The 19663-nt window shown below is 42.0% G+C and overlaps 1 protein-coding gene across 1 annotated transcript in view; it reads left to right on the top strand.

The window, feature by feature from the left end:
• Positions 1-19663, top strand: part of LOC111874363 (potassium voltage-gated channel subfamily KQT member 4) — a 1139978-nt gene that overhangs the window by 757003 nt on the left and 363312 nt on the right. Inside the window, exon 4 of the mRNA XM_033755418.1 lies at positions 2703-2897. Within this exon, the coding sequence (XP_033611309.1) occupies positions 2703-2897 (195 nt within the window). The remainder of the gene's footprint in view (positions 1-2702; positions 2898-19663) is intronic.

Here is a 19663-nt window from a genome sequence, read left to right as displayed (position 1 = left end):
ATCCATCCTCTTAACTATTGCATATAAATTATGTAGGCCGGTCACGGTAGCCGAGCGGTCTAAGGCATGTACTGTCTTCGCTCGCTCGGAAGCCGGGGTGGTGGGTTCGAATCCCACTCAGGGCATGGATATTTGTGTGCGTTTTTCTGTGTTTGTGTACAGGTATAGACCTTGCGACGAGCTGATCACCCGCCCAAGGAGTCCTACCGAATGTGTAAGATCTAGAAAAACCGAAGTGAACAGAGAAGCTCATGGAGGTAGGCCTAGGCCCACTGGGGCTGTAGTGCCAAGGAAAAGAAAAAACTAATTTATGTAATTAGAAAATCAGGGTTGTCTGCCAATCTTGAAATGAACGCCAAAACCACGAAGAACTTGGAAAAGATGGAATAATTATAAGAATTTGGAACAGGCCGACTGCCTTCATCATGCATGCAGAAAGGTGTCGAAGGCGTTAACCATTGCAGGTCGCAGGGTGTTGACAAAACAAGCAAACGGCCCTAATAATTCAGATAATGGAAAAATTCCGATACTGAAGACTCACGGATTTGAAGTGTTGATGTCGTGTCATTTAGTGAATGTGTTGTGTTTGTCTCCACTACACTGTACACAAACTGAATCATCTCTTTTCACACGCGAGTCCTCACCCGTAGCCGCAAAGCATACGTCGCAATCGCTGTGCTGTGTGCCCTATTAGCACCACATCACTGTCACTTACCTCAGTTTCACTTAAGCAGTTTCCATGTAACCACTGAGATGAGCCCGACACCTTCATCAAATTTCTCTGGGAGATTACAGCCAGGCGTGCAAGAGGATATTCAAGGCATCTCACTGGGTGTATGTTCTGTTGATGCTCTCTCTTCTAACAGAACCCAATTATTCAAGACTGCTAATTACAAAGCCTGCCATTAGACACGATCGCGTGCAAGTTTCATCCACTTTATTTCCTTGCAAACTCTTCATCTTAAGGCAAATTTTCACCATCTTTGTTGGGGTTCCAATGAATTTTCGTGTCCCCAGATTGGTCACATACTCAGTTCATCCTACAATTCAGTACTCTAGAAGTATCCAGTGGCGCGTATAGAGCGCAAAATTATGTAATGGTTGCATCTGAGGTTGCCATGGCAGTGACACTGATTAGTGCGATCCTCTCGACTGTAGCGCGGTGTAGTGTGCGGGGAAACCCCGTCGCTTTCAGTGAGTTTGTCGCATGTTTCTCCTCGTTCCATACTTCACTTACTCACCAGTCCTGAATGTGGAGGCAGTATATTCCAGCGAAATATTGGGCTGTCTCTGAATTACATTGCGTTAGAACACAGAAGATAATACTTTTATACCCAATCTGTCTTCTTCATTCGGAGTGAGAGACCCGGTTTCGAAGCCCTGCAGTCCGATAGATAAAACTGTAATTGTGTATGTCTGCATTGGAATCTTTGAATTGTTAGATAACAGAAGGGATGATAAGACGCATCAAACATCGTGGTTCAGTGGATAAGAGTCCTGCTTCTATTTCGAGACATTCTTAATTTATGTACCGGTTCAGAGACTGGCTATCCTTAGCCTTGTATTTGCTTGATTTTCTTGAGTCCTTCTAGGAATATTTCTGGAAATTGCCTAACATTAATTAACGATCGCTTCATTTTGTACCTCTCCAGTTCATTATTCAGTAACCCTCACGTCATTCGGCGCTGTGTTGTCTCGTGTGTTAACAGCGTCCTTACATATAACATAATTAAATGAAAAATAATTGGAACAAGACATTTATGCTGTTGCAGTTTGCTCTTATCTTCGTTATATCGGTGCTTGTGTATATTTACGATGTTATTTTTTAATGCTAGTGGTGTGGGACTAAGTCCCTTGTACTGCGGCCACTTCTGGCCTATTGTACCAGCCCCCAGATGACAGGTGAGGGTGATTGTGGAGCTGTTGGTGGAATGAAGATTGGCAAGGGAAACCGAAGTACTCGGAGAAAATCTTCCCCAGCGCCACTATGTGCACCACAAATCCCACTTGACCAGAACCGGCATCGAACCATGGCCGCCGCGGTGGGAAGCCAGCGACTAACCGCTTGAGCTATGGCGCGACCTATTTACGATGTTAATGTGAGTCTGAAGACTGAAAAACTTTTTCTCTGTAGTTCGTTCGACGACGCGAATTCTCAAATTATGTAGGGTCTGATGATTAGTAAGTAATGAATGGGGTAAATGCTGAAGGAAGCGGTCTGGGCCAAGTTTTAAGGCACTCTAACAGCATTTACCTGAAGGGACTGATGAAAATCACTAAAAACACCAACCAGGATAGTCGCTATCCCAACCGAGATTCGAACTGTGTACTTCCCGGTTACAAATCAGAAGAGTTACCGCTTGAACCAGCGTGTTTGGTGGCCGCTCCATAGCTCAAGCTGTTAGTCGCTGGCTTCCCACCGCGGCGGCACGGGTTTGAGCCCGGGTCTGGTCAAGTGGGATTTGTGGTTAACGAAGCGGCTCTGGGGTAGGTTTTCTCCGAGTACTTCGGTTTCCCCTACCAGTTTTCATTCCACCAAATTATCCATCATCATAATCAACCGGGACAGGTAGAATAAGCCAAACAGTGGCCGAGGTGCCGAGTGACACCAGCTGGACTCCACTATACGAATAAAAAGAAAAGGGTGCTTGGTGACCGAGTACCAGAACTAATGATGTGTGTGCATTTGTACTGTGTTGCAGCCTCTCGCTCAACGACCGGCGATCGTCCTCAAAGCACGGCGGCCGGTTGCAACAGCCCCGGATGAGTCTGCTCGGAAAACCGCTCAACTACCGGGCGAATCGGCGGGACGCGCGCTACAGGAGACTTCAGAGTCGCGTGTACAACTTCCTGGAGCGCCCGCGAGGTTACAAAGCCATCCTCTACCACATGCTAGTGTGAGTACCGAACTTGATTCAGTAGCTTATGTTTCAGGGCGACGCCACGTACGGTGTGGTCAGTGAAGTTGACATGGAAACCACGCTGCAACATGTACTCACCATCTTCATGCTGGTGTAATAATCCATTTATTTGTAATCTGCCATGTGCAAAGGTTGCAGACTGGATTTGTTGCCCTTAGTATTTTTCGGACACGCCACCAGAATGCTTGAACAGGCCGCACATATCCAAGGAGAGTCTAATATGAGGATTGTCCAAATAGAACCATTTGTAGCCTTGCTGCTGTTGAAACGCATCGACACTCACCCAAAGGCCGAGAAATACAGCGGACCTATTAGAAAGAATTCGAACACTGTGTCCGATTAAAAGTCGGCGTTACTTATAAGAATCCATAAATTCATGGCCAGTGAATTGGTATATTTCGGAATCGTCGTATATACATACAACAATTTAATTTTGTCTTTCCACTTTTCCTGCCGCGGGACTGATAGAGAACACGCACTCTGTACTCTGGCTACGGATGTTACTGCACATGCGCAGCTCTTATGTTAGAGTTTCTGAATGCGACTCAAGTCCTCATTGCTATTTTCCCGTTGTAGTTATATGAATACGCTTTAGTTTTCTTAATTGATATCCATTCTTTCAACTCTTAACTGTGACGTAATGACTAAGGAAGATAAGTGTTTCATCGGTGTAAAGCTTGTATTTCTATCGGTTTGAAACAAGAAATATGTTGCAGCTGACCTTTTCTTACGGGTATTGATTTTTCAAAGAGAATGTTTTTTCTTCTTAATTTTAGGATCAACTAAGATTAATAAAAATTAAAAAAGAGCAGAAGACATTTGGTAACTTGCTTAAATTGTCCTGATTCTTACATCCTAACGTCTCTCGTTAAATCACTACAACTGTAACGGTTGCAGCCGTTAAAATTATTCTCTCCATCAATGCCTGTTTGTCTTTAACTACTAAAACAAAATCCGTGGCCTGTAGTCCGCAAGCACTATACCGACCGAGCGACCGCCGCTTGTCGGAGAAGTTAGTGCCAACTTTAGCGGATAGGGGGTGTCGCGTGGTCACTGCAACGGATCCCCACGGCTGTGAATCTCGGTTTTCTAGACCGGAGCCGTCATTTCCTTGAAATAGTTCCTCAGTTCCAGACCCACTACTTCTCAGAAAATCTGGTAGTGCCGTGAATCGAACCCGGGACCTCTGGATCTATAGGCAGAATTCTGACCACTAGACCACAGAGACGGTCTTTGAGTACTATTTTACTAAAAGTTTACCTGAGATTTTAAAACTGGCAGTTGCTGTAACCAATTCTGCAGCACACGTGGATAACATAACCGAGAATTCTCAATGCAGTGAAATCAGCACGAGAATAAGGAGAGTATACTGAAGAATATTTATTGGTTAAAATTGTATCCTACTTAAGGTTAAACAGTCTATACATGACAAAGTGCAATTTAGAGTAAACAGTTTCCAGTCCCTGAAGGTATCAGTTAAGAACAGGACACATTCTTCGAATGATTGACAGTGGCTTACTATAAAACCATTATGTTAATGTAATCTTATGAAAGCCTCATGTTTTTATGTTTTTACAATTAAACACAGAATTTCAAGCGAATATGGCCTTTAAAGACCAACCGTGTTTTTTCACAGGAACAAGATCGGTACCACTAAAAGCGTTGGTTCTGGGCCTTCCAGCATTTGGTTTACGAGCGTGAAAACCTGTCATTTCTCCTATTAACAAACCGAAGCCACGGTGCTGCGAAGTCTCAAAATTCTCGTTAACTCATCAAAGCAACACGCCTTGTAACTGAATGCAAGTCTGATCCTATGTCCCTTCTTAGGCGAACAATAAAACTAATACTCCTTGTCATTCTACAGGTAACACACACCCAGAATTTCTGGCTTTTCGGACTTTGTTCGATTCGATATTTGGTTTATTGATCACTTATACACACCCCTCAGAACTACACGTAATTACAGCAATGCTGATGATCTACACTTTACAGTTCACCGCTACACATAGATTAGGGTTCTCAGTTTTCAATAATCCTAACCTGGTAATGGATTTCAACACAGTAATATAGCAGTCTCAGTGAATTATGCCTCCATATATCGAACGTAAAGTCTTCTCTTCAGAGGGAGACTTCGAAATCTCAGCTGAACTGCATTCAATAATTCTAATGACTCAGTTTCTCAATTCAATTCCTTTTCTCTCAGACTCATATCCTGGCAGACTGCCGTCTAAACTCAACTGTCTTGTTGCCATCACTTCTCAGTCATCTTGACTCCCACAAAAAATTCGTTCAGCTGGCCTGGGATCCTCGTTATGGGACTTCGGGGCGGGTCCAACAGGAAAAGAGTTTCCATCGTTATAGCTCAACAATACTTCGATTGTTGCTGGCTTATTCGTTGCTGTGGGAACATGTTTACCGCGTCGTTGCCTAGCAATGAACGTCTATTCCGGCTGCGCTATTCCGGCTTTGAGGCGTCATGTCACAATATATTTTCTACGGCGTGGCCATACAGATATACGCTTTGCTGTGATCAGGTCATGGAATGCAAATATACGAATAAGAATTGCACACATAAATTAAAAGAAAGATATTTATTTAAATTAAATATTGCCAGTTCGACGGCGCTTGCCCGTAATATCGGCATTACATTCGTTATTGAACTCATACTAATTGCATATTATTCTGATGTTATTTATTGCGTGTCGCGTGAATTATGTTGAAAAATTACAGGTAATACTTAGTAAACACTTCTCGCAAAGGTTCCTTCAACAACATTCGACACCATTTTCAACACAGATTTTTCTGAATTGAAAAACGCACTCGCATATCAAGCAAAACTAACTACAGGGCTTCATGCGTCTCTCGTGCCATGAATTGTACAGCCCTGGTCTATGGAATTGAGAGAAAAAGGTAAAGCTATCCCTGTAGCAGGCCATGGATGCCCATAGGTTTGTCAGACATTGAGGGCCCAACATTATCTAGACATTTGGTTCACAGATGACGGTAAGGTTGTCAGCCTTACGCGCCGGCCGCCTTTACCACCCCACCAGGAAGATTCCCGGTACTCATTTCTGTTAGAGGCTGAGTAGACCCCAAGGCCATAATGAGGCTGGAAGGATTAGGTCATTTGAAAAAATCCACTTCATCGGGACTCGAATCCGCGACCTTCCGGTTTGTAGTATAGTGCATCAACCAACTACGCTACCTCGTGCCCCATGAAATCCAGGGAACTGTCCATATAATGAATGCCAATCTCGTGCTCCCTCTAGCTCCTAAGCGATAGACTCAATGCGAGCTCTTGAGATGTGACGTCGTGTAGTTTGGTAGAAGTTGACACGTTTAGGAGGATCGTATCGCCTTCACTTTCAGTGCGAACCCTGAGCCAAGCGAACCAAGCAGTAAACAGGCAGCAGGCCGAACCACCGGCCGTTAGTCTTCATAGTCGCAGCTATGAGAACCCCAAATCCAAACAGCACTTAATTTTACGATGGTCATAAATACTGAAACCAAAGGTATTCAGCCAGCGTCCTTCAGAGTTTCAAGGTATATATACAGAATGTCCCAAGAGGGAAGGAAAATATTCTGGGAGATAATATTATCGGTCATTCTATGCAAAAGAGTGTGTATATACGAGTATATGTCCTATTCCGAACGGTTTCCTAGATAGGGCTACTGTACAGGGTGATTCAGAAAGATGGACACAATTTCAATTGGCTATATTTCCTGAATTATATGTTGCATTTGAATTCTGTAAATTACACTTGATTATACATACATGGAAGTTTATAGATGTTCAATGTGCCCCCCCTCCTCCGGCTGCACGGATAACATCTAGACGGTAGCTGAATTCATCCTACACTCGATGACAAATATCTTGCGTCACTGAGTTCACCGCAGCTGTGATACAGTTTCTTAGGTCATTCAAATTTGTGGGAAGAGGTGGTACACGCCACACAGTTGTTTGCGATAGTCCAAGTTCTCTACTAGCACTACGGGTTGACTTCATTGGGCTGCGCTCAAAGTTCACTCGAATGCACTCCACGTTCTCCTCCGATACACGCGATCGGCCCGGGACGCAGTGATGGAGGGCACTAGCGGTAATACTAGAAACTTTGTAACATCCTCTTTCAAATGTACTTTACAGAATTCAAATGCAACATACAGTTCAGGAAATATAGTCAATTGAAATTGTGTCCATCTTTCTGAATCACTCTGTATATGTCCTATTCCGAACGGTTTCCTAGATAGAGCTACTGTATTTCAACTGTACAGTTCCAAAATTATTGATAAGAAAGAGATATTAAGTACTGTTTCTAACACCGGTATTTATTGTTCAAGTGCCAAAGTTGGTACAGTTTACCTAGTGTAATACCTTTTCGACCATGCTACCGTTAACATCAGTGCACTTTGCAACTCATGTGATGACATGGCGTGTTGTTCGTCTGTACAGTGGTCAGTGTACTATACAGGAGAGAATAAATGTTTTGGTGATGGATCTCGACAAGGCAGAAGCCAGAAATGACTGTGCTGGCGAAGACCATTAGCAATTTAACCGGCCCTCAGACAAAGTGAGAGTCAGAGTACTGTACGACTGGCAGTTTACCGTCAATCAGTTTGTCTTGGCGTCAAGTCCTTGGAGACTCGCGACTAGTATTTCTTTTTTCTTTTGCAACACTGCCGACGGCATCTCCCTCTATAGCCTCAGGTCGGACCGGATAGAAAAAACCTCGAACATTTCTTCTGTTGTTAGCTTGTTATGGCAGTGGTATTATAACGTCTTTATTGTGCCATTGCCTAGCAACCGAGGTCACTTTTTAAGCTATTCGATCATGTCACAGTACATTACCTTCCTCTTCAAGTTAAGACAGAACTTCTACGCCGCTAAGTGTGCATCTACCGAACCACTCAGCGTGTCAGGCTAGTAGTAGGTCGTCTGGTACTGGTAGTTTTTTTTATTACTTCACTCTGTCAGTACTGAGACCACATAGCGTCGGATGATACGTTGATTAAGGAATGAGAATTAACAGGGGAAGCCGAAGGACCCGGAATATGCCTGCCCCAGTGCCACTTTGCTTACCAAGAGCCGCACATGACCTGACAGAGAATTGAACCCGAACCGCTTCGGTGGAAAGTCGGTTACTAACCATCTGAGCTTTGACATGCCCCTGGTATCAGTAGTACACTTACTGCTGGCTTTTGAATAATGTATGCGCTCAAAATAAACATCTTTCAAATCAATTTCTTTCCTTCCGTACTGTCTGTCTCTCTCGTCTCATTAGTAGAAGACACAATGCATGAACTCATCTGTGTCCGCCTTTGTTCCGTTGCCAGGCAACCACATGCAGCGCACCCCTTTACGCTGTTCATTCAGTATTTGAGAGCCTTCTAACCATGTCGCACCTCAGTTGTCAAAGAATGTCTATTGCCACATTCTGTCTCCGAGCAGACTGATTCTACATCTGTATGCGGGAAATTTCCTTGTTCGATTCTCGTCCTCTATACCGTCTATTCTGACTGAGGTTTTTCATGGCTTTCCTCACTATTTTATGGATATCAGCACAATAATTTGGTATCTGTTGAATGAAATTGTAATTATATGAGTCTCTTCAAGTAAGTGCCTGGATATCACCTCGATAAGGCCATTGCGACTTCCTCTCAGATTATCCTGAATTCATTATTCACCATTCGACGGTGTATGTTCTGCGTCGAAGAATAAACCAAGAGAAGGCCACATGCTTTGGTTTTCAAAACCCGAATTTAACAAAATGTAGCAGTAATCCAATGTGGTTGTCCTTGAAATGCATTCATTTTTATATGCCTGTCAAGAAATGGAAGGACCTGCTAATGTAATATTGTTTATGATGTCCATAGACGGTAAAGATAGAGCTATAACTGTAACAGGCCATTTAGACCCATAGGATTGTGAGACGTCGAGGCTCCATCATTTTGTAAATAGCTCACAGATGGCGGTGAGGTCAGATTTACGAGCCGGCCGCCATTTATCCCCCCGGTAAAGTTCCGGGTGCGACAGACGTATATACACGTAGATACAATCAGTAACAATGGATTTGTAAAATACGCATGTGATACGAGAGGAACTGAGTCCTTCAGTGTACCGTATTCTAAGAAAATATCAAGCGAAATGGACTTAAGCATCTACAGTATTGACTGACCAATCAGTATCGATTTAATTTAATATACCTGAATAAAGCAGTGCGTCTAGAATGGTGAACAGAGCAGCTTCATTCAGGCGATAACGCTTCTGGCTTTTATTCCAGAGAGACAACATTCAAATCTCGGTAGATAAATCACAATTTTGGCTGAGGTTTTCCGTGGTTTCCTCAGCCTAACTCGGTGAATGTTGGGATATTACCTTAAAACTGCACATGTCCACGTCTTTCCTTATTCATTCCATTGTGTCTTTCATTGATCATTCTATTCTCTCGAAGTTACAAGACCGCCTCTGTGGTCTAGTGGTCAGAATTCCTACCTACAGATCTAGAGGTACCAGATCTGCTACCAGAAGTAGTGGGCCTGGAACGGGGTCCACTCAGCCTCGTGATGATAATTGAGGAGCTATTTCAAGGAAATTGCGGCTCCGGTCTAGAAACCCGAAATTAACGACCATGGGGATTCGTTGGGCTGACCACGCGACACCCTCTATCCGCAAATTTGGCACTAAACTTCGCCGACAAGTGGCGGTCACTGGCTCTGTCAGTATAGTTCGCTTGCGGACTAAAATCACTAAGTTTGTTTGTTTGTTTGTTTGCTTGTATTCACTCGACGTTACATAATTCGAGCTACCAGAAACGCCGGTTAATACACAATAAATAAAGGAGTACGTCCTGAACTGAAGGAGGTAAAACAACTGTACGTGTATATTTAAATATATCACAAACATTAAGAGGCAAAATTTACTTTAGAACATTTTGAAATCTCTTTTTAGAGCGAAATAAAAAAGTTCAGCTGCTCCAGTCTGTAATAGAAAAGGTGCATGGCGTCCTTACTTTCCTCTGTAGTTTACACGTACGAGCACTTACAGTAGTAGCAACTTTTATTGCTCATAATTCCGTGATGTATGCTTCATAAATTTCGCCCACTGCGGCGGATTGTTTATAGAGTGTAATTCTTTACACCTCTTTCCTGCGGACATAATTCGAGGCCCTGTGGTTCAGGCACGAACATAGCCTAAGGATCGGAATTTGAGGTACATGTTTCTTGTGTACCGAGCGTGCCCTACTAATTTATACGGCGACTATTGCCGGGGACTGAACGTAGTTACACCTTATGTGTGATATATCATCAGTAGACCCAGATAATATCATTTTTCCTGTTTCTTTTGAATGGTTATCCAACTTCATTCCGAGTATTGTACTCGAGGGCATTTATTTTGTCCTTCAAGATGGGCATCTCTTCAGCTGCCCTACCATTTCTCTATCTTGTCAGATACTGACTGTGAGGGCTACGGGGACTGTGGCGGGCTCAGCAATGGGATGCGATGAGATGACTTTGGCAGGCCAACAGAAATGTCATCATCTGACCTACATGTTCACACCATAGGCAAGCTAAGCACTACGCCATTAAGGTGTATAGGGGAGTGGATGTATAGATCCACATTTTCTTGACCTCGGCGATAGCTGGAGGTGAGTGGTCAGTTTCACGCCTCGGCCGCTTTGTCTCCGGGGAAAGAGCCCCCGGTACCCTTTGGGTAGGAGGCTGGATGGGCCCAAGATCCGGTCTGGACGACACGGAGAAGAGAAAATTCTTTACCCTACCAGAACTTGAACTCCGATCTCTTGGTCGTCCAGCCCGTAGCCAGTCACATCGTAATATTATAATGTTAATACCCTATTAATATGAGCATGGAATAGCACATACCCCACATTATAGTATTCCAAAATTACTGTTTTACCGTTCTATACCGTTCTAGTATACAGGATTCAAGCTGATTAGTTATGCCTTATCTTTATCTTACCAAATGATTCTTCTTATCCAATTTCATTTCAAGGTTTCAGAGTAGCGAGGCTCTGATAGTGCCTTTCAGCGGAATCTGTCATTCCAGACAACAGAATTCGTAACAAACTAACGCAAGTGATCTTAATTTTGAATATCCTTATGTATGCGACAAATATGAAATAATTATGACATATATCTTGTGGGATAATTTACGATGCTGTCGGTAACTAGAACAGTTTGCATGTATAATTTACGTTGTGTTTGGACTATTAAAGGGGGAACATAGACTGAGGGTGTATGGGAACAGGATGCCGAGGAGAATATTTGGATCGAAGAGAGATGAAGTGACATGAGGTTGGAGAAAACCGCATAATGAGGAGCTTCATAGCTTGTACACTTCTCCAGGTATAATTAGAATGGATCGAGTCAAGGATGAGATGGACAGGGCATGTAGCACGAATGGGGAAAAGTGAAATGCATATAGGATATTTGTGGAAAAGCCAGAAGGAAAGAGACTACTAGTAAGACCAAGACGTAAACACAATAGACCACTGTAAGTCGCTGTCCAAGGTCCGAGAAGGCCCAGCCCGNAGGGCATGTAGCACGAATGGGGAAAAGTGAAATGCATATAGGATATCTGTGGAAAAGCCAGAAGGAAAGAGACTTCTAGTAAGACCAAGACGTAAACACAATAGACCACTTAAGTCGCTGTCCAAGGTCCGAGAAGGCCCACCCCTTATACATTCATTCATTACATTCAAGGCCAAGACGTAGATGAACGGACAATATTAAAATGTATCTTAGACGGATGGAATGGGATAGTATGAATTGGATTGATCAGGCTCAGGATAGGGGCCAGTGGAGGGTTCTTATGAACACGGTAATAAACCTTCGGGTTCATAAAATGCTGAGTTCTTGAGTAGTTACACAATTTGCGGCTTCTCAGGAAGGGCTTAGCTCCATAAGTGAGTGAGTGAATGTTGGGAGTACAGCGTAACATGTGACAAGTGTCATAGGTTTATCAATACATTGTCAAATACTTATGGAGGATATTGTGACATTACCTGATAATGCCCTTTAATGGGAAAGCAATTGTGTTGTGAGACACCGATGGAGTAGCAAGCACTGGTCTTATATGCATTGCTGTAACAGCCGCTGAGAATTGAAACCGGGACCTCTCATCATTTAGTAGGTAGGCTTTCGTCCTATTGATTTCCCCTGCTTTCTTCCGTGTTCCCTTCCAGTCGTATACTTTACCTACTGAGGAGTCGAGGCCGACATTTAACGCCATCTCCGGCAATATTACGCGCAAATAGCCAGTCGTAAACCGTCTCCCTTTTACAGTACACTGCACTTTACATATCCACATCAGAATATTAGTATTTACTTTAGAGGCATCATACACCGAAAAAAAAAGAAAAAAACTCTTAAATGACGTACTACGTAACTCATGTTCATACAATATGTTAGCGGTCCACAGTAAACATAAAATTGCATAATTAAAATGAAAATTGTATGCTTACGAAACTCCTTTGTATGTATTTTCACATGATATAGTTACTATAGACAGGTTTCGGATTGGTAATTTGGTATTTAACACTGAGAGATCATAATTGCAACTATAGCGCTATCGCTAATTCACACACTCAGAAGTTCACTACAACACCTACTAAGTCTTCTCAGACTTCTGTCTTCACCAGTCGTTGTCTGGTTACGGCTTCCAACTCAGTTGTTTCTAAACTTCCGTATTCACGCCCTTACTGGCCGGTGACTCTCTGAGAACTAAACTCTAGGCTTGTCCTGCTTGTAACAATTCAACACGGAAAGATAGGAGACACCTCACCCACCAGTCCTATTGTTGCGTCACGTAGGTGTCGCACGGACCGCGTAACCGCTTGCGGCCATTACAGAATCATTAGTTATCAAGTGGCTACATGCTACAGTATGAAAAGATATGCATATAGGGCTGTATGCATTAATGATGCTGCTCTTTGGCAATGCTTTTTGATATGCAGCGTACGGTAACTATGTATATCGCCTAACGGCGTATAAATAAATTTTGAGTTTTAATGTAAATGGAAGATTTTATTTTATTTATTTATGGTTTACTAGCTCATCTACTGGCATTGCCTGGTCGTAATACACACATCTGGTTGTGAAGTGTGATAGATTTGTAAGCTCTAACGTTCATCTTAACGACTTTAATGCAGGTTTGTTACAAACAATTTGAACAGTTTCTAGAATATTTTCACGTGTATTATTGACTAAAGACGAGGTTCGGATTGGTAATTTAATTTATTAACCACCTTACAGGTCGTAACTACAAATAATTATTACACTCTTGCTGATTTACACAATACAGTCACTCCACACTAATCCTCTCAGTCTTTTTCCAATAGTCTTCGTTATCCGTTTCCTGGCAACTGCTTTATAACACAGGAACTATAAAAGTCTCACTAAATTACACACTCCCAATGTCGATGTATTACGGCACATGTAACGCCACACACTAAGTCTTCTGGCCACACTGCTGTTCCCTTGGAACTTCGAAACACAAGTCAGTTCCCATTCCCATATATTCTTATATTTTCTCGGCACGGACCACGCACAGAAAACGCAAACCCTCTGTTGTTGCATGGCGCAGACAACACCGAAAACACGTGTCACATGTCAGACTGCAAGTTCATTGGGCCATTAGCGAGCTGGGGATGGCCCAGACAACATAGAAAACAGCGTCATCTCTTGCTGCGTATTGGACCGTGTTTACAAAGCCGTTGCCTGGCATCGCGTTGATCAAATCCGTTATGATGTATTCCGATAATTCTAAACGAGACACAAAATCCGACGTTACAGTACTGGGAACGTTAAATAAAAATGTATCTTTATGAATGTATAATTGTTCAATTTGGGCCCCACGTGTTACCCTGGCCAGTTCCAAATGATACGTGAAGTTTCCCCACTCTGTGCATAATTGATCTGTGTCAATGGACTCCATAGTTTGAAGGATCTTCTCTTTGTGCTCTTGAACATTGTTTGGCAGAGGGGGGACATGAACGTGGTCTTTATTGCAGCGTCATGACACCTGGTGACTTTGTCTCCACAAACCATAGAGGAAATTGCACCTTTACCACTTAATTCTCCACTCTGAATGTTCGTGTTCGAGATGTTCCTCGTGGTGACTTCAAGGAACACATGCGTTCACAGGTTGAAGGAAGAAAGATTTTGACTCTCAGAATTTCACAATGCGACTTCGGTCTTTGTGCCTTGCTTAGTTTATTGACTTTTCAGTATGTTTCAGTTTCTTTGTAATAATCGTGTTTAAAGCAATCAGACTGTAAGGAAGTTAGTTATCTCTGTGAACACTATAAACGGCATTCCATATATTGAGATCGGTAATGAGAATGCAGTGCTGCCAATCTGATCCTGTTCTGACTACTCATTTTAATTCATTATTCATTCAAACATTTAATAATATTAATTGCCTTGAATCACTCGTTTATTTATTTATAGGTTTTCTTATTCGGTAGAATGTTAACTTTGGAACGCAGATGTCTGCAGAAAAATGTGAACCTTCTGCTTTTTCCTAATTTTAATATATTTATTTGTATTTCTAGGACATTTAAAATTAAGAATCCCAGAAAATATTATGGGCGCAATTAAGGAATTTACTTCGGTTTCAGAAACTCTTTCGAACGGAATAGAGTTGAGAGTAGAGTTGAGAGATGAGCACAGAAGGAGAAAGAGCTCCCGGACAATAAACACAAACATTTTCTGAAGTTTCCAAAATTTTGGGAGAGTGGTGAGATATTTAATCTGAAAAGGTACTATTTTTAAATGCTTAAATATTTAAAACAATTCCTGTACAATAACGTGAAATTTAACCCAAATATATGTAACAGTGCGGAAATTTATACGGACAAACAGACATATATTTTTCCTCATATATTACATTTAACAAATCAATCAGATGTTATAGTGATGACCAGTAGGATGAATAGTGACTAATGAGTTCGAAAGGATGAGGAAGGGCCCTATTGTAGGCTACTTTGCAGTACTATCGTAACATTTGCCTCGAGAGTCTAAGAAATGCTGCGAAGAATTTCAAGAAGAATAGTCGCTCTCCTGGCCCGACTGGAACAAGACTTCTACATAATAGAAGTCTGTACCAACTTGCTCCACACCATTGCATTTCTTGTACGCCTACGTAGACTGAGGCTACTACAGAGCAGTTTCCACGCATTCCCCCAACGCAGGAACACACCGAGAATTTAAGATAACGTCACGCGTTTGAGCGCCTGTAGATAGGGTTTGGATTGCTAATCAGGTGTATTGAACTCTTAAAAGATCGCAACTACAGATAACTGCAATCCTGTCACTAATCTTCACACAGTCTACAGTTCACTACAGCACGCATTGTGTCCTGTCAGCCTGCTGTGTCTTCACCGATTGTCTGGTAACGCTGCTCACGACTTATCTCCCTCCCTCACCTTCCGTGTTCCACGGCTCCAGTCCTCGCTGGTTGGCCTCTATCTCTCAACAAGACTCGGCATCACTACGTAACGGTTTACAACAATGTGGGCTGCTCCATCTCCCATGCCTCCTCCAGGGGCGACTGTCTGAAACTAACTCCAACGTGTCTGTCTTTCAAGTCCTAACTGAAGAATCACGACTCTTGACTGATTTAGTAAAATTGAAAATAAAAGTTCCTTTACGACTGGCGGTTTATCGGCAATCAGGTCGTGTTGGCACCAAGCCTCTTCGAGTTTCACGACCAGAGATTTTTTCTTCAACTTGAACCGTTGCGGGCATAGTCCTTACATAACATACACGTATGTGCTGCGATTCTCCATATATGGCCACTGCACGGGCCAACAGATAACAATTCTTCTGTTTTTGTGTCCATGCCTACTGTGGTAACGTGGCGCGGCCCACATGGAAAACACTGGGTCACGTGTTGTTACCATGCTGTCCCCTAGCAATGGCTCTTTCTGCTGGATTCACAATCCTGGCTTTCAGCTGGTATGCCACATTTTACTTTTACTCCTTATGGAATGTTTGTGAAGAATATTCGGTCAGTGAGGCTATTTAAGTGCAGTTTCTGGGGAACCTTGCAACATTTTTCTCCCGAGGCTGTCCGGCCAGTAAAACAATTGCTCGTGTCAGGTTCAGGTCTGATGTTCAAATCACTCCGAATGTAAACCTGATGATCTCGGTATACCTGCCTATTTGAAACACAGTTGTAACTTTACTTTCTACTTTCGTGTTAATACATTTCTTTGCAGGAAATTTTAGAATTAACCAAAGTGGAACTCAAGAAAGAATACATTAATAATTACAATGAAACTGTTTGAGCCTTAAATTCATCAAGATAATATTAGAAACTGCCGGTCACACTAGTCGAGCGGTCTGGGACTTGTATAATATTCGCTCGTTGGGAAGCCGGGATCATGGGTTCGAATCCCACAAAAGGAATGGATGTTTGATATGCGTATGTGTTTATTCTGTGTTTGTGTTGTCCTATGTTAGGTAGAGACCTTGCGACGAGCTGATCACTTGTCCAAGGAGTTCAGCCGTCTGTAAAATGATCATAAAACTGAGAATCAGAGGCAAAGGCCCAAGGGGACTGTAGAGCCAGTGAAAAAGAAAAATAGGAACTAAGTTCCTATCTCACAGAAAAATTTTGCGTCCTTGTTATGAAGACTGAGCCGATTAGTGGTGTCTAATAATAGCTATTCAGCATGATAATCATGAGGATCACAAAACTACAAATTTTGGGCAAGCCGTAGAATTACGAAATTGGAGGGTAAATTATATGTTTAATGTACTGTAAAAGGTGAAATAATGTATTTTGAATTTAGTATTATACGATAAGGAGTGCCGTCGTAACTAAAACCTATGACAATAATACGAAACATACATCTGTGAATAACACAACTGAAAGTGAACATCAAACCAGCTTAATTAACAGTGTCTTCTGCCGTATGAAAAGTGCCTCTGATGATGGTTTTAATTAAACCGAAACATGCAAGGCAAGAATAATAAAAGTGATGTGACCTCTATTGCCGCATTGGACGGAAAATTCTATCAACTTTCTGAAATAATTTAACCTAACAACAGTGAGTTAGAAGTACATATGTCAACAGTATGTTTACATTTTATATTTTGTTGTGAATAATGAATTTTCGCAGCTATATGTGCCGGTTATACATAGAGAGCTACATTAATTTGTGTAATTCCAACTTGGCGGAAGTAATGAACCATTTAATGTGAATTTATAAATGTCACTTGTCATATTGTCGAGGGGGTATTTATTATTGTATCGTAAATTTTCAGATAATTAGAGAATTAATTGGATTAATCAGTGGTCTCATAAAGTAAATTTAGGTTCTTTATATTATATATTACAAAATAACTGATGTCTATTAGAGACAAATGAATTTCAAATAATTGAGACCTCATTGTATAAACAGAACATTTACAGTGATACAGACACGTTTTGAATTAACTGATGTAGAGGAATTATGACTTGTAACTGAAGAGTTGATGCTCCAGAATTAAATTCCACACTGCCAGGGGTCATTTCACACATATCTATTATTAGATACTAGTCTAATCGTGAAGAGAATTTGCCTCGTGTTTTTAGTTTATTTACAAGTTTTCAGCGCCCCTGAATATGAAAAATGCTTTGGATTGCTGTATGTATTCGTATGCTCCTCGTTAGGACCTGAACTGTTGTACAAATTATGTTAATAGTCAGTACTTAAAAGTGCTTCCGTCGTAGTTCGATGCCTGGTGAATGCGGACATTCTAGCTCAACGAAAAGGGCCTCTTCAAATAGGACCCGAAACAAAAAATGGCGGTTTTCTCAAAAACTTCTCTAAGTTATTTCATTAAATTTCTGTAATTTATACGAGACCGTCTCCATGCATGAAACTACACAAACCGTATCATAAGGAAACTAACGCTACGTTCTCTGGCGTCATAAACGCGAAATGTCAGTTTTGCCTGGAACAGCTTATGACTGATTCTAATTAAATTTTCCATCATTTATGGAAGAAACAGACAAAAATGATACTCTGTAGACCGAAACATTATACATAATTGGATTCGAGAAAAGGCTTCCGGCCAGGGCTGTCACTGTCTTTTTTCAAAAACATATGTAAAAATTTTGATTAAATTTTGTTTATTTGAAGCATTGATAGTCTGGATTGAGATGGAAATGGAACTATTTCGCCGCCCCCAGAATAATAGTATTCTCTCTAGGGGAATGGAACACGAAACTTAGATTCTGTAAGTCTGCAGTCCGTCAAGCATATATGAGAAAATATGTACAGTTTCATCAAACCGGTTTTTCTGATATCCACTTCTCTGTGCTTACGTTTTCGAAATGTTTAGATTTTCAGGTCAATTGCATTTTCCCTGCCCTCTTACATGTTGTGTCTCTGACCTTCTGATCTTCCTTGATTTAATTATGGTACTGCCACCACCACTACCGCTTTTTTTTCGTGGCACTACAGCCCCAGTGGGCCTAGGCCTACCTCCATGAACTTCTCCGTTCACTTCGGTTTTCTAGATCTTACACATTCGGTAGGACTCCTTGGGCGGGTGAGCAGCTCGTCGCAAGGCCTCTATCTGTACACAAACACAGAAAAACGCACACACACGAACTAAACATCCATGCCTCGAGTGGGATTCGAACCCACGATCCCAGTTTCGAAGCGAGTGAAAACAGTACATGCCTTAGACCGCTCGGCTACCGTGACCGGCACTACCGCTTATACTACTGTTTATAATTTGTTTTTTAAATGGCTCTTTCAGCCCATTGAGGGCTCTGGCCTGCTATTCGGTTCCATAATAATTCTTTCATAGACTGTAGGACTCCTTGGACGAGTGATCAGCACGTCGCAAGGCCACTACNAGAACCTGCCCCAGCGCCTCTTTGTCCACCACTAGGCGCGGCCTGTGAACGCCTATAATAATAATTATATTATTATAATAATAATAATAACAACAACAACAATAACAACAACAACAAATTGTGAGGATTATTAAGTATGGGGTTTCTTGTCATATAAAATTATGAAACTTCGTGTTACAGTCTCTCTTTTTGGTCGAGGTGTTCTCAGTAATATACCTGCGAACAAACCCCAGGCAAACAAACACCAGGCAACATAGCATTATGCCTATGGGTTTGTGCAAGACACTTGAAGGTAAAACTTTGAACCAGATCATGCAGAACAAAATTGAATTTCTGTGGCATCTTTTAATGTGGATCCAAAGACAAAATTTTATACTCCGTTACTATGGGAACGGCAGAACGTCATCGTTACTTGGTGACACATAGAGCTACGTCATAATTAGAAGGTTACTGGCTGTATTTTTTTTTCAAAATACTTCCGGTATTCGTACGCGTTCAGGAAACTCAGACATAATTACATGGGACCTATCTTCTGTAATTGCCTGCAGGAAGTGTGACGTACTCTGGTTCGTAGAGCAGATGGAGTTTAGAAAAAGCCCGTAAGGTAAAGGTAAAGTTGTCCCTGTTCTTAACTAATTAAGCACTACGCCATGAAGGCGTATGGGGATTGGGTGTATAGATCCATATGTTCTTGACCTCGGCACTAGCTGGAGGTGAGTGGTCAATCACACGCCCCGGCCGTTTTACCCCCGAGGAAAGACCACCGGTATCCATTGTATAGGGGTTGGTTGAATCCCAAAGCCGGTCTAGACGACGTGGAGAAGAGAAAATTCTTGACCCTAGCGGGAATCGAACTCGGAACCCTAGG

Source organism: Cryptotermes secundus, unplaced genomic scaffold (genome assembly GCF_002891405.2).
Source record: "Cryptotermes secundus unplaced genomic scaffold, Csec_1.0 scaffold49, whole genome shotgun sequence".
In the NCBI taxonomy this organism is placed as follows: Eukaryota; Metazoa; Arthropoda; class Insecta; order Blattodea; family Kalotermitidae; genus Cryptotermes; species Cryptotermes secundus.
Note: the sequence above shows the minus strand (reverse complement) of the source record. Positions and strands in the feature narration are given on the sequence as shown.